Genomic DNA, 18,282 nt, shown 5'->3' with positions numbered 1-18,282 from the left:
CATTAAGGATCTATATGATCTTATGCCAGCCTGAGAACAGGCATTTAATTACCTGCTATTGGCAGCAATATTAGGGAATGTTAGGGAACTGGTGGCAACCCTAATGGACTGGATCAATATTAAAATGCCCTTATTTCCCACTAACACCTATGGGAGGTAAGTCATGTTTAATTGATTTTAAGGGGATCTAAATGCAACTAACATAAGACTGCATCCAACCTGATGAGCTTAAGACTTAGAGGTAATGAATACAAATTGTTTTTAGGTTCTTCCAAGGAACTTGCAAATTATCTTACATGGTCTTGTGTATGTGTCTGCACCACTGTAACTAACATGTAGCAACTTTCTAGCTAGGATGCTAATTCCACTAAACTCTGATGCAGTTCTTTAATGCAAACTGCCTATATTTCACTGAACAGTTACCTTTACCTCATATTTATTACTCAGGAACTCTAAAGCCCATTGCCAATGATAGGCCTTCAGTTGCAAATGCCAATCCTTAGTAGCTTCAGGCTTTGTCAGCTTTGTGTTTTTACCACAAGGCACCGTTAAAAATGGGTAGTTCCTTCACCCAAAGGTGACATGCAGTTTAGATAAAGTGTTGTTGCCAGGGGAAAGAGATATACATAATTCATTCTGCACTGCTTTGAAGAGCAGCAGATATTATTGTTATGATTTCCACAACACTATTATTGCTCCAACCTCAGCTGACTTTAATATTGGAATGTAGAAACAGAAATTGGAGCAAAGGTCCCTCAAGGAAGAAAGCTGACTAATGTGAGGGTATTGTGCTATAGACCCTGTTTTGGATTGTGCCACTCATGCTATCTCTGGATCTGCTGTTCGGCCTAGCATATGCATAAGCCATAGATTCCCGTATTGCTTGTGAGTGGCAGATTTGCTGATTCAGTGCACTTGGCACTCAGAAGGCTACTGAGTTAGCAGTGTGCTGCTGCTGCTGCTGCTGCTGCTCTTACCTTCATGACATGTATCATACAAAGTGGCACAAGGCACTGAATAGCCCAAGGCTATGCCAGGACACCTTCCACTGTTCTTGATACTGAAACCATTATTCTCTAAATGGCATATTTTGATTGCTGCCTGTGATAACTATCCACCACCCCCATGACCTGCCAGGTATAATTGTTGGCATTACACAGTGGCTATTTTTTCACTATACACTGTAAGAAGAATGAGTGCAAGCCTTCAGATGAACAGCAGATATACAGAAAATTAATTTTGACAACTTTGCTTAGGAGTGATATGCTAACATGACATTGGATGACATCTACTGCCCCCATTTACTTTCAGAAGACGTGCTTCAGGTCATGAAGGGAACACTGTATAAAGTTTCTGTTCTGGAGTCCTGCAAAAATCAACTCCCCCCCCCCCCCCCACCTCTACTAAGAAGCTCATATGGCTATTTATCCCCAATAATGTAGCTAATGTACTAAAGAGCCCTGCTCATTCTGGTGCCTACTATCCTATTTTTATACAATCAGTATTAATGATGTCTACCTCCCTCTTTCCAACCCTCTTCTTTTTTGTTATCCTGACAGCATTCTGATTTTACATGAAGGAGTGTTATAGACAGAATAGCAGAAGTGCTTCTGCAAACAGAGCTGGCTACTGTAGCCATATTTTCTGCTCCTTATGCTGACTCAATTATGGACCAGAAGGTTCTAAATTTAAATTTCAGCTGCTGTTCTCCTAACACCCACAGGCAACCTGTCTGATAGCTGTTTCGCCGAAATAAGACAGCAGTGGAAAGAAGGCAATGGAAAGAGCTCGTCTCGATCAAATGCAGAAAAAATGACAGCAAAGGATTTAAACCACCAGCTGGTGGCAGACATTTCTCTTCCATGCACTATTCTTATGTCTGCCTTTCACTATGCGCAGTAGGGAAACAACCCTGATCTGTCTAAAACATGACTGAATAGATTCTCAACAGTCTGAACAAATAACACTGTAAGATTCTTAAGAGGCATAAATAAGAACAGCTTACCAAATTACATACTAGATCTTCATGTCACAGAGAGAGATAAAATGGGAAGAGAACCCATTTATTACCTTCTGGCCATCAGAAGACTGAAGCATACTCACCTTATAGAGGGCTGATGTTGATGCAGATCCCACAACAAGTGCTATTCCAATAACTGAATGACTGTGGAATCCATCAGCATAAGTCATCATGACTATCCCTGCAATAGCAAGTATAGCAGCCACAATCTGTTTGGATACATAGAAGAAACATGTTAATGTTCTCTCAAGCCCAGGAAAAAGGACTACCTTAACAAAGAAGACATCTAATTTGTATCTTTTGTAAGACCGTGACCAATATTAAGAACTTTTAAACAGTAATTGCTTGTATTAAAAAAGCAAAAGAAGTGAAAAAACAGTCACAGTGGGGCTCTATGAAATCCCAACATAGCAAGCAAGAGTATTGTTCTTCAAAGTACAATCTCCCTGTACAATATTCCTTGGGTAACTTTACGGTCACTAGAGCATGTTGATTCACAGTCTGCAGTTGGAAGTACCATGCTCCATGACAAAGAAATTACAGGGTATTGCAATCATTAGTACTAATGCAAGTATCAAAATCTCAACTGTTTGGTTAGTCATCTCTAAACTTTTGTGTGTGCTATAGGGGAACATAAACATTTGCAGCAAGGGCATCTTAAATAGGATTTACAACAGCCAAACAAAACACACAGAATGATAGATGTATTGAAAAATGGTCTCTAGTCATAAATTATTGGAATAATAGAAGATAGGATACAACCTTTTGACTTTTCCATTCTACTTTATGACCCAGTCCTTAATATTTTTAGAATTCTCAATATACTTACTATTCTTCAATATTTTCAGTATCTATAACATTCTAGAATTTCTAATACTTACTTGATTCCTATCTTCCCATAAATTATTGCTCTCATAACTTTTTTTCTATGACTACATGCCTAATTTAAACTTAATTCATGTCTTTATTTCTGCACATTTAGTAACTTGATCTTAGAAATATCTTTTTTTCAAAAACAAGTGACTAACCTTTTTCAGCCATGCTCAATACTCTAGGCGCTACATCTCAAAGTGGTTGTGGTTGAAATGTAAAGGTTGGTGCGGCCAAAGTGTAAAAGTGGGTGTAGTGAGGGGGAAAATGCCTTTTGATATGACAATATCACAGCGGGGTAACACTACTGTTAAGCTCCCATTACTTGGTCCCTGCTCCTACCAACCTAGCAGTTCGAAAGCACATCAAAGTGCAAGCAGATAAATAGGTACCACTCCGGCGGGAAGGTGAACGGTGTTTCTGTGTGCTGCTCTGGTTCGCCAGAAGTGGCTTAGTCATGCTGGCCACATGACCCGAAAGCTGTCTGCTGATAAATGCCGGCTCCCTCGGCCTATAGAGTGAGATGAGCGCCGTAACCCCAGAGCCTTCCGTTACTGGACTTAACTGTCAGGGGTCCCTTTACCTTTAATTTACCATTTATCATTTACTCAAGGGAAAGCTGGCAATGTTCCAGGAGAAGGAAGTAATGTTAATTCAGCTTTACCAAGAACATTACAGCTTTCAATCAATCACCTTTGGCACTATGATCCCCACTGATGTCTGTGAGACATATTCCAAGAAGCGTGGATCACAACTAAAATATCCTCCCACCCAAGAAAGATGAATGTGCCTTCTTTGCTTTCATTCAGTTCCTTTGAAGGCAGCTTGACCTAAGTGGGTGGGTGATTTTGTATGACTGAACTCTCAACTGAACATAGAGCATTCCTCCACTCCCCACCCCCCTGTATTTGAGGCCTGTGTTTACTACTAATTTTCTGGCAACTCAGGTTCTGTCACATCATTAATAGAAAATAAGTGGGAAAAGGTGCAAACTAAAATTCTAGATTTATCAGAGTCACCAAGACCATATGCTCACAAAGAGTATTTGGTTCCACTGTTTAGGAACAACTTCACCCGATAGCCTTTGAGGTTTCTTGAAATTATTTGTCAAGATGTATTTAAAGGCACTAAAACCCATTTTGACAGCCTTCTGGTTTTCAAAGTTTGGATTAAAATGTTCACTCATTTTGTCTAATTTGGGTGGAAGATGGCCCAAAATAATGGGAAAGGTACAGAATGTATTGAAAGAATGACTGGACTCATCATGCAAAAAATGCAGAAGTTCAAAATGTGTGCAACGTACCTTGATTCAGATTTTGCCCATGGATGTGGTTTATGGAGTCTAGAGTTTTCACTCGTGCATATTTAACACCCATTTACCCCTATTTAGCCTGCTATCTTAGTACTATATAGTACAATAAAAGCTGTACCTTTTTGCCCCCCTTTTGCTGCTATTGATTTGCTATAGTTTTTTTTAAAAAAACCTGCTGTCTCCTCTGTGTTGATTGTTGTAGCGTGCATATTTTGAAATAATTTATGATTGTGATGTAAGCTGTCTTGAGCTTCTCTTCCGAGGCAGAAAGTCTAAATATATATGTTTTAAATAAATAACAAGGCAAGTATATTTACATTTTTAATAAAATGATGAATGTTTTTCATGGGAAATAGTGTAACTGGCATAGAGGCAACATTACAGAAGAAAATAACATCCACCAATAGGTGCAAAAGGAATAGTTAACTTGACCATAGCAGTGTTGTAACACTCTGCTACATACAAAGATAGCATAGGACAACAGGCTAACAAGTCATGTTTCTATGTTTCAATGAAAGTTTATTTGCCAAAATTTAATTTCTTTAATTGCAAAAATATATACTGTATTCATATGTATGAGCTTTATGTTGTTTCTTTATCAGTACAATTTATAAAGAATTTTATTCAAAAGCAAAATCTATCAAACACATTATGCACCATGTATTATAAATTTTGCATGATTCTTTTTGCTACTTATGTTATAGACCTCTTGCAATACTTTTGAGCTCTACAAATTAGAAAAAGAAAGTTTTAGCCTCAAACTCTTGAACTGATTTCATAATGCTATACACAGTTGAGCTTCTTTCCTATGTTGCTCTGCATGTGGAAAGAGAGAATATCTGGCTTTAAACATGCTTGCATTAGGTTTTAAAAGCAATTGATGGCCATGAAAGAGGGTGAATTTATAATCACATTTCAGCTTACTCTTTTTTTGGGGGGTGTGCATGTTATGAGTGTACATTTATTTATTTATTTATTTATTTATTTATTACAGAAATGGCAAACCTTTGCCCCCTACATATTGCTCGACCACACTGCCCTTCATCCCTGACTACTGGTCATGTTGGTTGGGCTTGATGGGAATTGGAGGCACTAACCTGCACCCCTGTGAGCATGTACATTTGTATACTCAAAGACCATCTGAAAAGCACTTTAGTGAAGGCCAGTAGTCCAGGAAGGGTTGAGATTTATACTTAGTAGGAGATAAATCTGCTTTACAACAGAACTTACTAAGCATGAAATCCTCTTAAAATATGCAAATCATTAGTAAGGCTGGCAAAGCACAAAGTCTAAATTTTGGCTGTAGGAGGCTTCACTTTATTTTTAGTATATATTTTTCAACTAGAATAGAAAAGCAATAGATTTAACATCATATAGTCATGTATCAGGTAGTGATAAATTAAAGTAGGAGGTTTAAATGATTATGTTCACCAGTAACTTTGTTTTGGAATGAACATTCAAAATCTTAGGAAATAACAGAGGAAGAACCACTTTAACAAGTAAAATGCAATCTGTTATAGTGATGTTTTCCCAGTAGGGAAATTCCTGAAAAGTCGAGTGGTGGAAAAACAGGTCAATAATCACTTACCCTCACTCCCATGAATCTGTCCCTGAGAACGATCCACGAAAGCAAAAACACAAAAGCTTTGTTGCAGCAGAACAACACGGAGACGTCCGTGGTGTTTATTTTTTTTATTGCATGTAAGTACAGGTAGTTTGTGAGTGTCCAAAGAACACCAAAGGGTGCTGCCTTGGTAAAAAATGCCTTCAGTGTCAAGCCGTTATCTCCAAAAAATTGACAGCACTCCCTAAAACAAGAAAAGAAAATGATCAGACCCTCTAGGTTTCATATTCTGTAGCAGCTGTAGAATCAAACCAAATACTTGGTTAAACTTCTTTTGCTTTTCAAACCGGAAAAACCTTAATTTTTATTTGTAAGTTTCTGCAGAGCCTCAGCTGGGACTGAAAAACAAAACATTCAGGTTACGAGATGAGAGAAAAGTTGGAATTAAAGAAGATACTGTATCCTTCCAAATTCCCTCTATTGCCAGTTCCATTACAATCATAAATTAATTAAGACATATTTGGGAAAATTAATACATGTGTGGCTTTTATTTAGTTATTTCTGCCCTATTCTGGGAGTGACATATTCTTCTGGGCTGACCTGGTGGCTTGGGAGAGGGAGGCACAGTAATATAATGGTTCCACACCTAGCTGAGGAGCAAGTTCCAGTGACCGGTGTAGGGGACTTTTGCTTGGCCCCAAGGGAGTTGTGTTGTGGCATCCTGCAAAGTTCCAACTTACCATATTTTTTGCTCTATAAGACTCACTTTTTCTCTCCTAAAAAGTAAGGGGAAATGTGTGTGCGTCTTATGGAGTGAATGCAGGCTGCGCAGCTATCCCAGAAGCCAGAACAGCAAGAGGGATTGCTGCTTTCACTGCGCAGCGATCCCTCTTGCTGTTCTGGCTTCTGAGATTCAGAATATTTTTTTTCTTGTTTTCCTCCTCCAAAAACTAGGTGCGTCTTGTGGTCTGGTGCGTCTTATAGAGTGAAAAATACGGTATTTCCTGTGCCTTTTAACCTCCATATGAAGCTGTGCAGTGAGTGGCCATTCAGGAATTGAAGTGCCATCAATATGTGAATGACACCCAACTCTTATTTCTCCCTGTCACTTGAATCAGGTGAGACTGGGCAGATGCTAGAGCACTGCCTGAAGGCAGTATTGGGTCAGACTATTGTAATGCCCTTGAAAACAATTTAGAAGCTTTAACTAGTGCAGAATGTGGCTGTCAGAGTCTTGACTGACTCAGTTGCTCAGAATAATTTAAGAATATTTGAAGAACCTACTTTGAAGAACCTACAGATACATGTCTACTGTGCATAGGGAATCCCTTTCTACCTTCCCTCCAAAAAGGGTGAGGGCATTGTTTGGAAATGAAGGGCAGTAAAAGCTTTTCTAAGGGCAACAAAAGTTAGGTCTTGAAAGTAGTTTATAAGCATATGCTGTCCATTTCTCCCAAAACAATATCTGAAATTGTTCAACCAACCCACAAGGTATCATTAACAAACAATGAACACAAACAATAATTCTGTAGTTTATTATGGCAAAAGTATCTCAAAGACCTTACAGATGGGGCTGTAAGAATGCAGAGAAGGTTCAGTGACACACTTGGACTGATGGCTCCTAAGCTAACTTACATTAAAAACCCTTTTGGTTCACCATGAATATTAAGCAAGCCTTTTTTTTTTTTTTTAAAGGGAGTTAAAGTTTTCAAGGAAATTCCAAGATGTAACAAAAATGAAACACAGATCTTAACTCCCCCTTTCCCCCTTTGCATGCAGTAAATTGTATTAGACATCTTTATGTGAATGTAGTCAAATTTGATCTGTGTGCTAAGGAACCAACGAGCCTTCTTGAAATGCAAATTACACAATATCACTTCATTGCGAAGTAGGTTCAAAAGAATGGCAGGAAAATTAATTTTATAACACAGCAGAACAGAAAGAATAACACTGCTTAAATTATTGCGTGAACAAAAGGTCTCAAGGTTCCAATATTACAGAGCACATGTCAGATTCTGTTTGTGATGAAGTTCTTGACAGTATAGCAAGGTCATCAAAGGGATGAGGCCCACTTATTTCTGCTAACAAAGCATATTTGGTGCAGTAATACTCACATTTAGCTGGGGGGGGGGATGAACAGGAAGGTGGATCAAACACTATAATGTAAATGCAAATGCTTACAGAATTGCATAAGGGAGTCAAATGCACCATCACTCAATACTCAGTAATGAGGGCTTTTCACTGTATTTATCCAAATGCAAAGCATTTGTGTGTTGGGTGGGGGGAGTGATGGAGTGCAGTCTGCCAGTAGCACTTTGTGGGAGTCAGAATTTCTTAAATATTAGTTTTCCCCCACCTTTCCTCCAAGTTGCTCAAGGTGGTATGCATGGTTCTTATCCCAAGAGCAAAATAAATGCCCTGTCTTCAGCAATGCCATTGTGTTCCTCAAGGGATCAACATAAAAGTTGCTAAAGTGATCCAAATGAAAAAGAGAAAAGCAAAATCTTCCTTGCTGAGAAGTATGAGGAATTTGCTGCAGTGTAGGCAAGGTGCCAACACCAGAGTACTAAGATGCAGTAACAATTCCAGACATTAAAACAGCAGAGCATTCAAGTAAATGCCTAACCAACTACCGTATATCTTTCTAAAGAGTTCCATTCCTTTAGGGGAGTTCATTAAAGATCTTCCCAGAAGATTAAAAAAATCTAGCTCTTCCCTTTAGCATGCCGACATCCTGTCCTGCACCTAAGTAATCAATGAGGGAATGTTAACAGGGCTGCAGGGAAGACAGCCTTGCTATGGGTATAGCTCCATGCTGATTTGAAGGTTTGAAAAACATGGAACTGAGAGGCACCACACACAACAGTTTAAAGCGGATTTGATGCATCCCATGTCTGCATATTTTAGTACTGTCCACACAACATTGACCTCATTCAAGTGACAGCCTGCACTCTTGCCCTGTCCCCAATTCAATTTGGATTTTTCTGATTCATGGGTAATGTGATAAAGGAGGGGGGAAACAAACACAAAATGGTATGTTATCCAAATATGGAAACACTGAAGCACATTGTGTGGATGGATTTGTGTCTGTCTGTCTGTCTGTGTGTGTGTGTGTGTGTATAAGATGTTTTGCTGGGTGCTGTCTAATTACCTCACCCACTATTTTTGCTTTATCGCCTGAGCACAACTTAGACATTTTGTTTCCATCAGCCCTAAGGAAAGGATGAGAGGGTGGAAAGCAGTGATTTAAAACAATGGCAGAAAGTTGAGTAAAGAAAGTTGAGGAGCGGAGAAGCACTGAGAGGAAAATTGTGTTTTTAAACAGCAGATGTTTGAATAAAGCAGGGATGGATCAACACTGAGGATTTTTCTTTCTTTTAAAAACAGTTTTACCAAGGAGATATAGCAGAGGTGAGTACAACACAGAAGGTAACACAAAAATATTTTTCCTGCTCTCTTTACACTATATTCAAAGTTTGTTTTAAACTGCCATTTCAACCACTCAGTGACCTCTAGTATCTAGTAAAACCTCTATCATTGTTTAAAACCACCACTTCCCCCCCACAATCATGCTAATAAAATTTATTTATTTTCTTACATTTCTATTTCGCCTTTCTTCCACCATGGAAACCAAGGCATAAAATGGGCTTCCCAGGTGGTCTCCCATTCAAGCACAGACTAGAATCAAACCTGCTCAGCATCACTGGCATGGTGGTCACATGAGTCTTCAGACTATATGCTGGGACCTGAATCTTTTCTGCAACTCTGCTTATCTATATTACTGATATACCGGTTGTGCTTCTCTAATAATTGCTGAGGCCCTTTTCACACATTATGTTAAACATAACTATGAAGGTGAGGGGAATGTACCCTGTGTACTCTGCCCTGGCTTCTGCTTTGTACCCACACTTGGGTAAAGGTGTGAGGAAAAGTTTAAACACATTCAAACTGTGTTGGTAAGCTATGTGAAACTTTCATGTGGATGGATCCTATAGTCTGAATATGTATAGGCCCTTTTTGCATCTTCAGCTACCCAAATATTGTTCAAGAATTGCTCTCTTTAAATGTAGAGTCTATTATTATTATTATTATTACTACTACTACTAATCTCACAAATTCCATTTTTAAGAGATTTTGGCTCTTCTTCAGACTCTTCCTAAGTTCGTCTGCTGTCTCCACTGACCACCAGACCACACTGACTGGATGAAGCTTTGGCTGTCCCTTTGTGCAATTTCTGTCAGGATCACCTGCTGTATGCCTTAGAGTGGCGGAGGGTGGCTAACCTATGATCCTTTGGTATTGTTGGATTACTGCTCCTGTCAGCCCCCACAAAGTGGTCAGGCAGTCCAACAACACTTGGGGGACTGCTGGTTATCAAAACAGTAAACAATTTCATAAGCAGTTTGTATTTCTGTTGTATTTCAACTATCTGAGATGTTTTGTATATTAACATGAGACGTTTTCAACTTGAATGGGAAAACACATTTTACTTTCATTGATGCTGTAGAACTACATCGATTTAAATATGCTGTGCAGTTGTGGTTGAAATTAAATCCTTCCATCTTCAGAGGAAGGAGGAATAGAAATTATTTAGCTGATCACAAGCAGAATTTAGACCTATCTATCTGTCACATGGGCTTTTATGACTTGCAGCAGCCACTGGAACTGTCTGTCTTCCTTAAGATGTTTAGGCTGAGAAACAGAGCCATCAACTTTATTTACTAAACTAATAACATGTTACCAAAATAGCCTAACAGTGCCTTTAAATCATAATTAAGTGAATTAAATGAAAACTTCAAAATGCTCTGATTATACTATGATAATAAGCTTGCATGAAAACATACCAGTCAGTCACCTATCTATAGATTACAGTGGTACCCCGCAAGACGAACGCCTCGCAAGACGGAAAACCCGCTAGACGAAAGGGTTTTCCGTTTTGGAGGCGCTTCGCAAAACAAATTTCCCTATGGGCTTGCTTCGCAAGACGACAGCCCATAGGGAAATCTCCGGGACAGCGGGGAAGCGCAGCGCGTCTTCCCCACTGTCCTCGGACCTCCTCCCCCCGCCCGGCATCGGAACGAAGCTCCGATGCCGGGCGGGGGGGGAACGCCTCCTCCCCCCGCCCGGCATCGGAACGAAGCTCCGATGCCGGGCGGGGGGGGGGAACGCCTCCTCCCCCCGCCCGGCATCGGAACGAAGCTCCGATGCCGGGCGGGGGGGTGGAACGCCTCCTCCCCCCGCCCGGCATCGGAACGAAGCTCCGATGCCGGGCGGGGGGGGGGAACGCCTCCTCCCCCCGCCCGGCATCGGAACGTAGCTCCGATGCCGGGCGGGGGGGTGGAACGCCTCCTCCCCCCGCCCGGCATCGGAACGAAGCTCCGATGCCGGGCGGGGGGGTGGAACGCCTCCTCCCCCCGCCCGGCATCGGAACGAAGCTCCGATGCCGGGCGGGGGGGGGAACGCCTCCTCCCCCCGCCCGGCATCGGAACGAAGCTCCGATGCCGGGCGGGGGGGGGGAACGCCTCCTCCCGCCGCCCAGCTTCGGATGGCTTTCCTGAAGACTTGGGGTGGGAGGAGGGTTTTCCTTCCCACCGCCAACATTCAGAATGCTGTTCTGAATGTTGGCGGTGCGGAGGAAAAACCCTCCTCCCACGCAAGCCCCGGGAACAGAGGGAAAGCGCTGCGCGCCTTCCCCTCTGTTCCCGTACCTGTCCTGAAGGCTTGCGGTGGGGAGAAAAGCCCTTCTCCGCACCGCCAGCCTGGCAAGCGGTTTCCCTAGGAACGCATTAATTGATTTTCAATGCATTCCTATGGGAAACCGTGCTTCGCAAGACGAAAAACTCGCAAGAAGAAAAAACTTGCGGAACCAATTAATTTCGTCTTGCGAGGCACCACTGTACAGCTTTATTTTGCTCCAGTTACAATTTAGGCAGAGAGAGACATGAAACCCCAAGAACAGGACTTAACTTTTGAACTTGCTGCAGGTTTAAAGCTTCCAATAAAGTTCCTTATAAAAATCCAATTACCGTATTTTTAGTTTTTATTTTAGGCAGTCTTTCTCCCTCATGTATACATGTGTGCACACACAATGACCAGGCTAGATTCAAGTTACAAGAAAGGAGGTTCCAACCAGTGCTTTTTTTCTAGAAAAATAGGTGTCGGTACTCACCATGAAGTTGTTACAGTAAGTACCACATGTTTTAACAACAACAACAAAAAGAGGTGCTGGTTCTGCATACCCTTGAGTACCCCTTGGGGGAAAAACCACTGGTTCCAACTAAACATCAGGAAAAACTTTCTGACAATAAGAACTGTTTCACAATGGAACAGACTCCCACAAGAGGTAGTGGACTCTCCTTCCTTGGAGGTTTTTCAGCAGAAGCTGGATGGCCCTCTTTCATGTATGATTTAGTTGAGATTCTTACATTGCAGGGGGCTGCACCTGGTTAGAGAAGGCTGAACTGGAATAGCACTGAAGACCAAAACTAGAGAAATAAAAACGGCAAAGCTTTAACATTCTAATACTAGAATATAAACAACAAAATGGAAGGTAAAACCTGCAAGAACGGGAAACAGAACTTTACAATAGGATGTCTGGAAGCCACAATTGTACAATTGCTGATAAAAGTCTAAGCACTTGACAACTTAATAATTGAATAATCAGCTCCAAAGTGCCTGATACTCTTGTGTTGACGCCTAACACTTAGTTCTCACTGAACTTCTCTTTGTAATGGTTCTAAGTTAGGTGAGGAGCAGGACAGAGAACCTCTGACATTTCTAAGTTTAGACAATTATATAGTCACTCTATCACCTGTAAAAATTCAATACTCATGCAAGTCAAAATTCAAGTAGTCAATAAAGTAATTGATAACCTTGAACATATCCATAAAGCCAAGGCCTCTATAAAACCAACAACACTATAAAATATTATATGAGTGAATCATCTTGGTAAACCTCATTGGCCATTTATTCTAAGCATCAAGTAACTCTTCAATAACATTTTAAACAGCCCTAAGACACCATGGCTGTTCTCAAAACAGAGTTCATATGGTGTACAAAACAGATGACCAAAAACAAACAAAGCAAATGACCATTATGTAACAGAAAACTTTGGGACAACCCTTGCTTAAGTGTTTAAAATGTATCAGAAATTAATGTCTTTTTTGCCTTATTAATTAATTTAGTTATGCTATCATCTATTTCAACCTGGCAGAATCAGAAATCTCAATCCAGTATAGTATACTGTCAGTTGAAAACCAGGTTCTGGCATAATAATGTACTGACTCACGTACTTGGACATATAAATCAATAAAACTGCTCCAAAGCTATCCCTTTCCAGCTATGACCTCAACAGATCCCATAATCTAATCATAGTCAGCTGACTAGAACTAGTGAGATGACTTTGAGATTTCTTGAAAAGCAGGAAGAAATGGTGAATAATGTAATTCTGTGTAGTTAATTCTCAGCCTGTTTCCTGTAGGAGGTTTTTGGCAAGAACTGAGGATCACTGTCACAGTTGTGTTATGATTTGATTTTGCCTGTAAATCTGTTTATGAATTTGGCATACTTAGGCATTCTGGAGATAATGTTGTAAAGCTTTATGGCTGAAGTGAGATTTAAAACAGGGATTTCTGAGATTTGTGTAGTGCCCCATGACTGCAAAAATAAATATGTTTTCAGCTCTAAAGGCTAAACCAACCCATCCAACCTAGTCCTTTCCAGATGTTTTGGCCTATAACTGCTCACCTGTCCATGTCAGCATGGCTGTAGTCCAACAAAATGTCTGGAGGGCACCAGATGGGGCTGGGCTAAATAAATTAAATGTATGAAACTTACTGAGAAACACTCTTAGTAATATTTTTAAATAGTTTGGAGATGCTTGCCTGGCTTGAAGGCAAGAAGACTAGCCTGCAATATTTCAGATACATATATAAAAACAAGAATCAAAACTACTCTCTAAATGGCCTACTGGAGACAAACATAACGAGGAATCTCATGTATATAGGAGTAAGAATTACCCATGATATTCAATAGATGATAAAATTTTATAGGAAATAATGCCCATTTTATTTAACCCAGTGGAATCAGAGGAGGGACTTTGATGGAGCAGGTGGATTTGTCAACCAAGCTTTAGCATGTGGGCTGGGACACACTTTTAGGGGCAAAGTTTGACACTTTGGATATGACATGTCCAACACACACAAAATAAGCACCTTGGGGAGTCGGGCCATTGGCATGCTTCAGTAATTAGGAAGGTGGAAGTAAAAGGTGAGACCAAGAGAAGTTTCCAGTCTACTCTTGGTAGATGAGATTTATACGGAGTGAGTTCTGTCCTAAGGACATGGATAATGCTTGAAATGTGCTAGGTAGGTTTCTATGCAATGGGGAAGCTAGACCATTGTGCCAGGTCTGTTGACTCCCAAGGTACATTCTAAAGGAACATGAGGCTGCCAATCTTGCTGCAGCCAAAGATGTTTGGGTCTAGTCAGTGCCTGGGAACCAAATTTATATTGCAATGGGTTCCATGATAGATGAAAAGTTGGATATAAATGCTAGAAAGTAAATAGAATAGAGACATTTTAGAATAGAAGAGAATCATAGTTAGAAGGGACACTGAGGATCATCTAGTCCACCCCCTTGCAATGCAGGAATATGCAGCTGTCAGGGATCCAACCTGCAACCTTGGCGTTATCAGCAGGATGCTCTAACCAGCTGAGCTATTCACAGGCATTTATTTATTTATTTTTTAAATAACTTTTATTTGCTTTAAACTGGTACATATAAATATAGACAACCAAAATTACAAAGGAAAATTCCTTAATAGTAATGGAAAAAACAAACTACAAAAAATATTGAAGTACATGACACAGAACATAAGCAACTATGGGAAAGATAAAAGAAAAGAAAAAAGAAAAACAGGGGAAAAAAGAAAAAGGAAGATGAGCCAAAGCAGGAAAGCTCATCTATTGTACACTTCCGTCAAGCTCACAACAGATCATTATTCTTATCAATTAGCTCTATCTGCATTCCAAAGGAATCCCTCATCTTGATATCAGGGAACATTTCTCTATGCGGTATCATTCTAAACATAGCCAGATCTTTCTTGCTTGTCCCCTAAATAATTATTTAAACATTCCCATTCTTCTTTCACCAATTTTTTAGGTTTATCTCTTATTGCATCTGTCAGCTTTGCGAGCTCCAAGTACTCGTACAATTTGACTACCCATTCCTCTTTAGTGGGTGTATTTTTATCTTTCCAGTGTTTTAGGCACAGGCATTTTGTTCTCTAGCATTGTTCCACAATCAAGACTGGAATACCATCTTCAAAACTCTACCAGCTGTTTCTCTACATGTTGTCTACCTTTCATAGACAATCATGTGGTCAATTTATTGGCGTTTGGATTTCTAAGAACCTGACTGTAAACATAATCTTGGTTTTCTTCACAACCGCAAACTAAGCTTGAGGAAATGTGAGACTTCTGAGTCAATGTTCTAAGAAGAGCTTGGTATACATCTTGCTCAGTCCTACTACAATGTACTTTTGTTTTACTTTTCTCTAAGCAGTGCAATATTTTTAGATGAGGCAATAGAAGAAAAGGTACTAATCTCTGGATAAAATGCAAAAACAAAGAATGTCCTGGTGAGAAAAAACAGCAGCCAAGTAGCATTTGATTTTTGTTAGACAACATATTAGTAATATGGACATAATGGATGTAATGTATCTGACTAACAATCAGTAAGAAAGTATATACAGAATTTAGGTTAGTCCTAAATTAGGTTAGATCTTCTGGCTGCTTCCTAGCACTGTTATGCATGTGTTCGGGTAGATCCAGGAAACAGAGATCTCTCACCTACTGAAATCTTTCTAATCTTTGCAGAGCATCTTATTTATATACTGCAGTTCAGGGCTACACAACCTCTCCAAGAAGACGTCACACAATAAGAATAATAAAACCAATAAAAAAGGATAAATTTGCAGTCTCAAAACAATTCAATCTGAAGGTCAGAAGTAAAGCAGTAAAACAGCAGTTGTGGTTGAAATTACAACATAAAGCTAAGGCTAACCTCAAATTAATTAAAAGTGGATGTAACCAGCCAGGTCTTTAGAGTCCTTTTTTAAAACCAATTTTTAAAAATTGATTTTCCATGATTTTAAACAAATTGTCACCAACTCAATACAAATTCAATACAAATTTAAAAAGCTGACTCCCCCCCCATGTCCCCTCTAGTTTCCTCCTTCCTTCGCTGTTCCCAATAAAATAACTTTTCCACTCTCATTTCAAAATCCATTCATCCCTTCTCCCTACACCTGCTCAATCACCAATTTCTATGGCTTTTATACATTGTTACAACCTGTCCTCAAAATAGTTGAGTAGAGTAAATACTCTTTTATCTATCTATAATAGTCATTCATCAATTTTGATGGAAATGTTTCAATGTTTTAGAGTCCATTTTAAAACAATGGGGGAGCTTGGTGCACTTCCCACAGGAGAGTGTTTCATGGTTATGGGGCCACTACTGAAAAGGTCCTGTATCTTGTATCAATCCACCTGATGGACCTTGCCGGCAGGTCCACAAGTAATGTCTCCGTGATCAAATAAAGAGAGAGAAATCTGGACCACAAAATATATTGTAGAAACTCAAATCTTAGAAAAATGTATAGATCAAATAGGAAAAGGATAAAATATGAAAAAAGTCTCAGCAGGTTCTATGCTTTATAAAATGGGAATCCTCTCAGCTGTGTAAGAAAATAATTACTACTACACCACATTCAGATATGCATATTGCTATAGTTTTCCTGGTTATAATGCACTTCTGTTCTGGTTTCTAACACTTTAAACTTTATTTATTCCCCTTACACTTTATTTCTGGTTGCACTGTGGAACTGTGGCTTTCTGATAGATATATTACCATGTCACACTAATTTTCATATCCACCAGGGGATGTGGTGTGGCATAACAGCAGACATCATAGGACATGGCACCACTGCTCCCCATTTATGTACATGTGCACGTCTGTTCCCCCATGAAAATGTCTGGAAAGAATGGTATCCTGGCAAACTGCATCAAATGTCAACAAGCAATTTTTTTTTGAAGGGGTGGGGGTGGGGAATAACAGGGTTGCAAATGATATTTTCCTGGAAGCAATTAAAACTGAAATGTGCGCTAAACTCCCAGTAGATTCCACAACTTTTTCAGATGAAGTTTTTACATTGTGTGAAATATCACATAAAACACAAATCAAATCAGGTAAGGAACTGTTGGGGGGGGGGAATAGAATAAAATTCTGTCTGAATGCAGGCTGCACTTTTTGAAGACCACTAGAAATATCAAGTGAAGGATACATTGGTGCTATCTGTGTTTGTAGCATGATGTTTTGAAGCAGCAATAATACTGTCACACTTAAAGACATCTCATTTACATTGACTGTTTCCCCAACGCCAAACCTTTGCTATTTCCCTTTTTATTTCTCTCTCCTTTGACCCATACACCTCCATTCCTTCCTCTTGTTTATCAAACAATTCCTAATCATATCTTGCAACAATATGAAGGAGAATTTAATACAATACCAATGAAGATAACATAAGGCAGCACAAGTAAAGCCATGAATCTGCCTTACCTGTATTTTTGTTGTGGAGACTGTTTTTCAGCTGACTTACAAACATGTCCAATGTAATACAAAGGAAAGAATAAAAAGTTCCAGTTTGTTGCAAACCATGTCAAAGTGAAGGGTGCATCAAATTTCTTAAAGGTCAGTTTTGCTAGCTGGGTTGAACCTGACCAGGAGGAGCAGACGCCAAGCACCACCAATACACCCCAGAAAATTTTCTTAAGCTGGGTCACAGAGCATGTCCAGCAACATCGGCTCCCTCTTCCACCAGCTTCCATCCCAGCTTGTGCCTGGGCTTCTGCTGGGGCTGGGGAATCATGGGAACGCTCATCCCCTGCGGAAAAAGGGAGAAGAGAAGACAAGATATGGATGTTGGAATCAGCAAAGAATATTCTGCACAGTTTTATTTTACAAGCAGCAAATACTGAGATATTTCATGCATGGTTCTCTACCCAAGTAGAGAATGTGCAGCTATATACATGCTATACTTCTAAAGCACACCTGAAGCACTTTTTCTCCTTCAAAGAATTCTAGGCACTGCAGTTTTTTATGGGTTGGTGGGAATGGCCAAACTATTTAGTTCTAACCAAGAAAGAAAGAGCCTGAAAAAATAAGAATGAAGGGTAAAATACAATGAGTAAGGATATTACTGCCAAACCAGCCAGCAATCACAATAAATGCAAGTAGGTATTAAAAGAAGACTTATAGCCAGTCCAAATGTAATATTTACTATGTGTTTGATTGATTTTATCATTGGAGTACAACCAAAAAACATAACAAAAGAGGAAGGCACCGCTATGAGATGCATATCACACCATTAATATACATATTTGAAGAAAAGGAATCCTAGAATTACTAGCAGCAGGTTTTACTGAGCTTTTACCTGTAACTCAGACTTTATTGGCT

General features: G+C 39.8%; 1 protein-coding gene across 4 annotated transcripts in view; it reads right to left on the bottom strand.

Moving 5' to 3' along the window:
* SLC35F3 (solute carrier family 35 member F3) overlaps positions 1-18,282 on the bottom strand; it is a 96,870-nt gene that overhangs the window by 4,648 nt on the left and 73,940 nt on the right. For all 4 annotated transcript variants that reach the window (XM_080997746.1, XM_080997747.1, XM_080997748.1 and 1 more), the window contains 3 exons: positions 17,386-17,710; positions 5,791-6,010; positions 2,104-2,229 (listed from right to left, as the gene is read on the bottom strand). In XM_080997746.1, coding sequence (XP_080853872.1) covers positions 2,104-2,229; positions 5,791-6,010; positions 17,386-17,710 — 671 coding nt within the window. The remainder of the gene's footprint in view (positions 1-2,103; positions 2,230-5,790; positions 6,011-17,385; positions 17,711-18,282) is intronic.

The sequence above is a fragment of the Podarcis pityusensis genome (assembly GCF_964106645.2).
Source record: "Podarcis pityusensis genome assembly, chromosome: 3".
NCBI lineage: Eukaryota > Metazoa > Chordata > Lepidosauria > Squamata > Lacertidae > Podarcis > Podarcis pityusensis.
The sequence above is the reverse complement of the archived record's forward strand: the minus strand, read 5'-3'. Positions and strand labels throughout refer to the sequence as shown.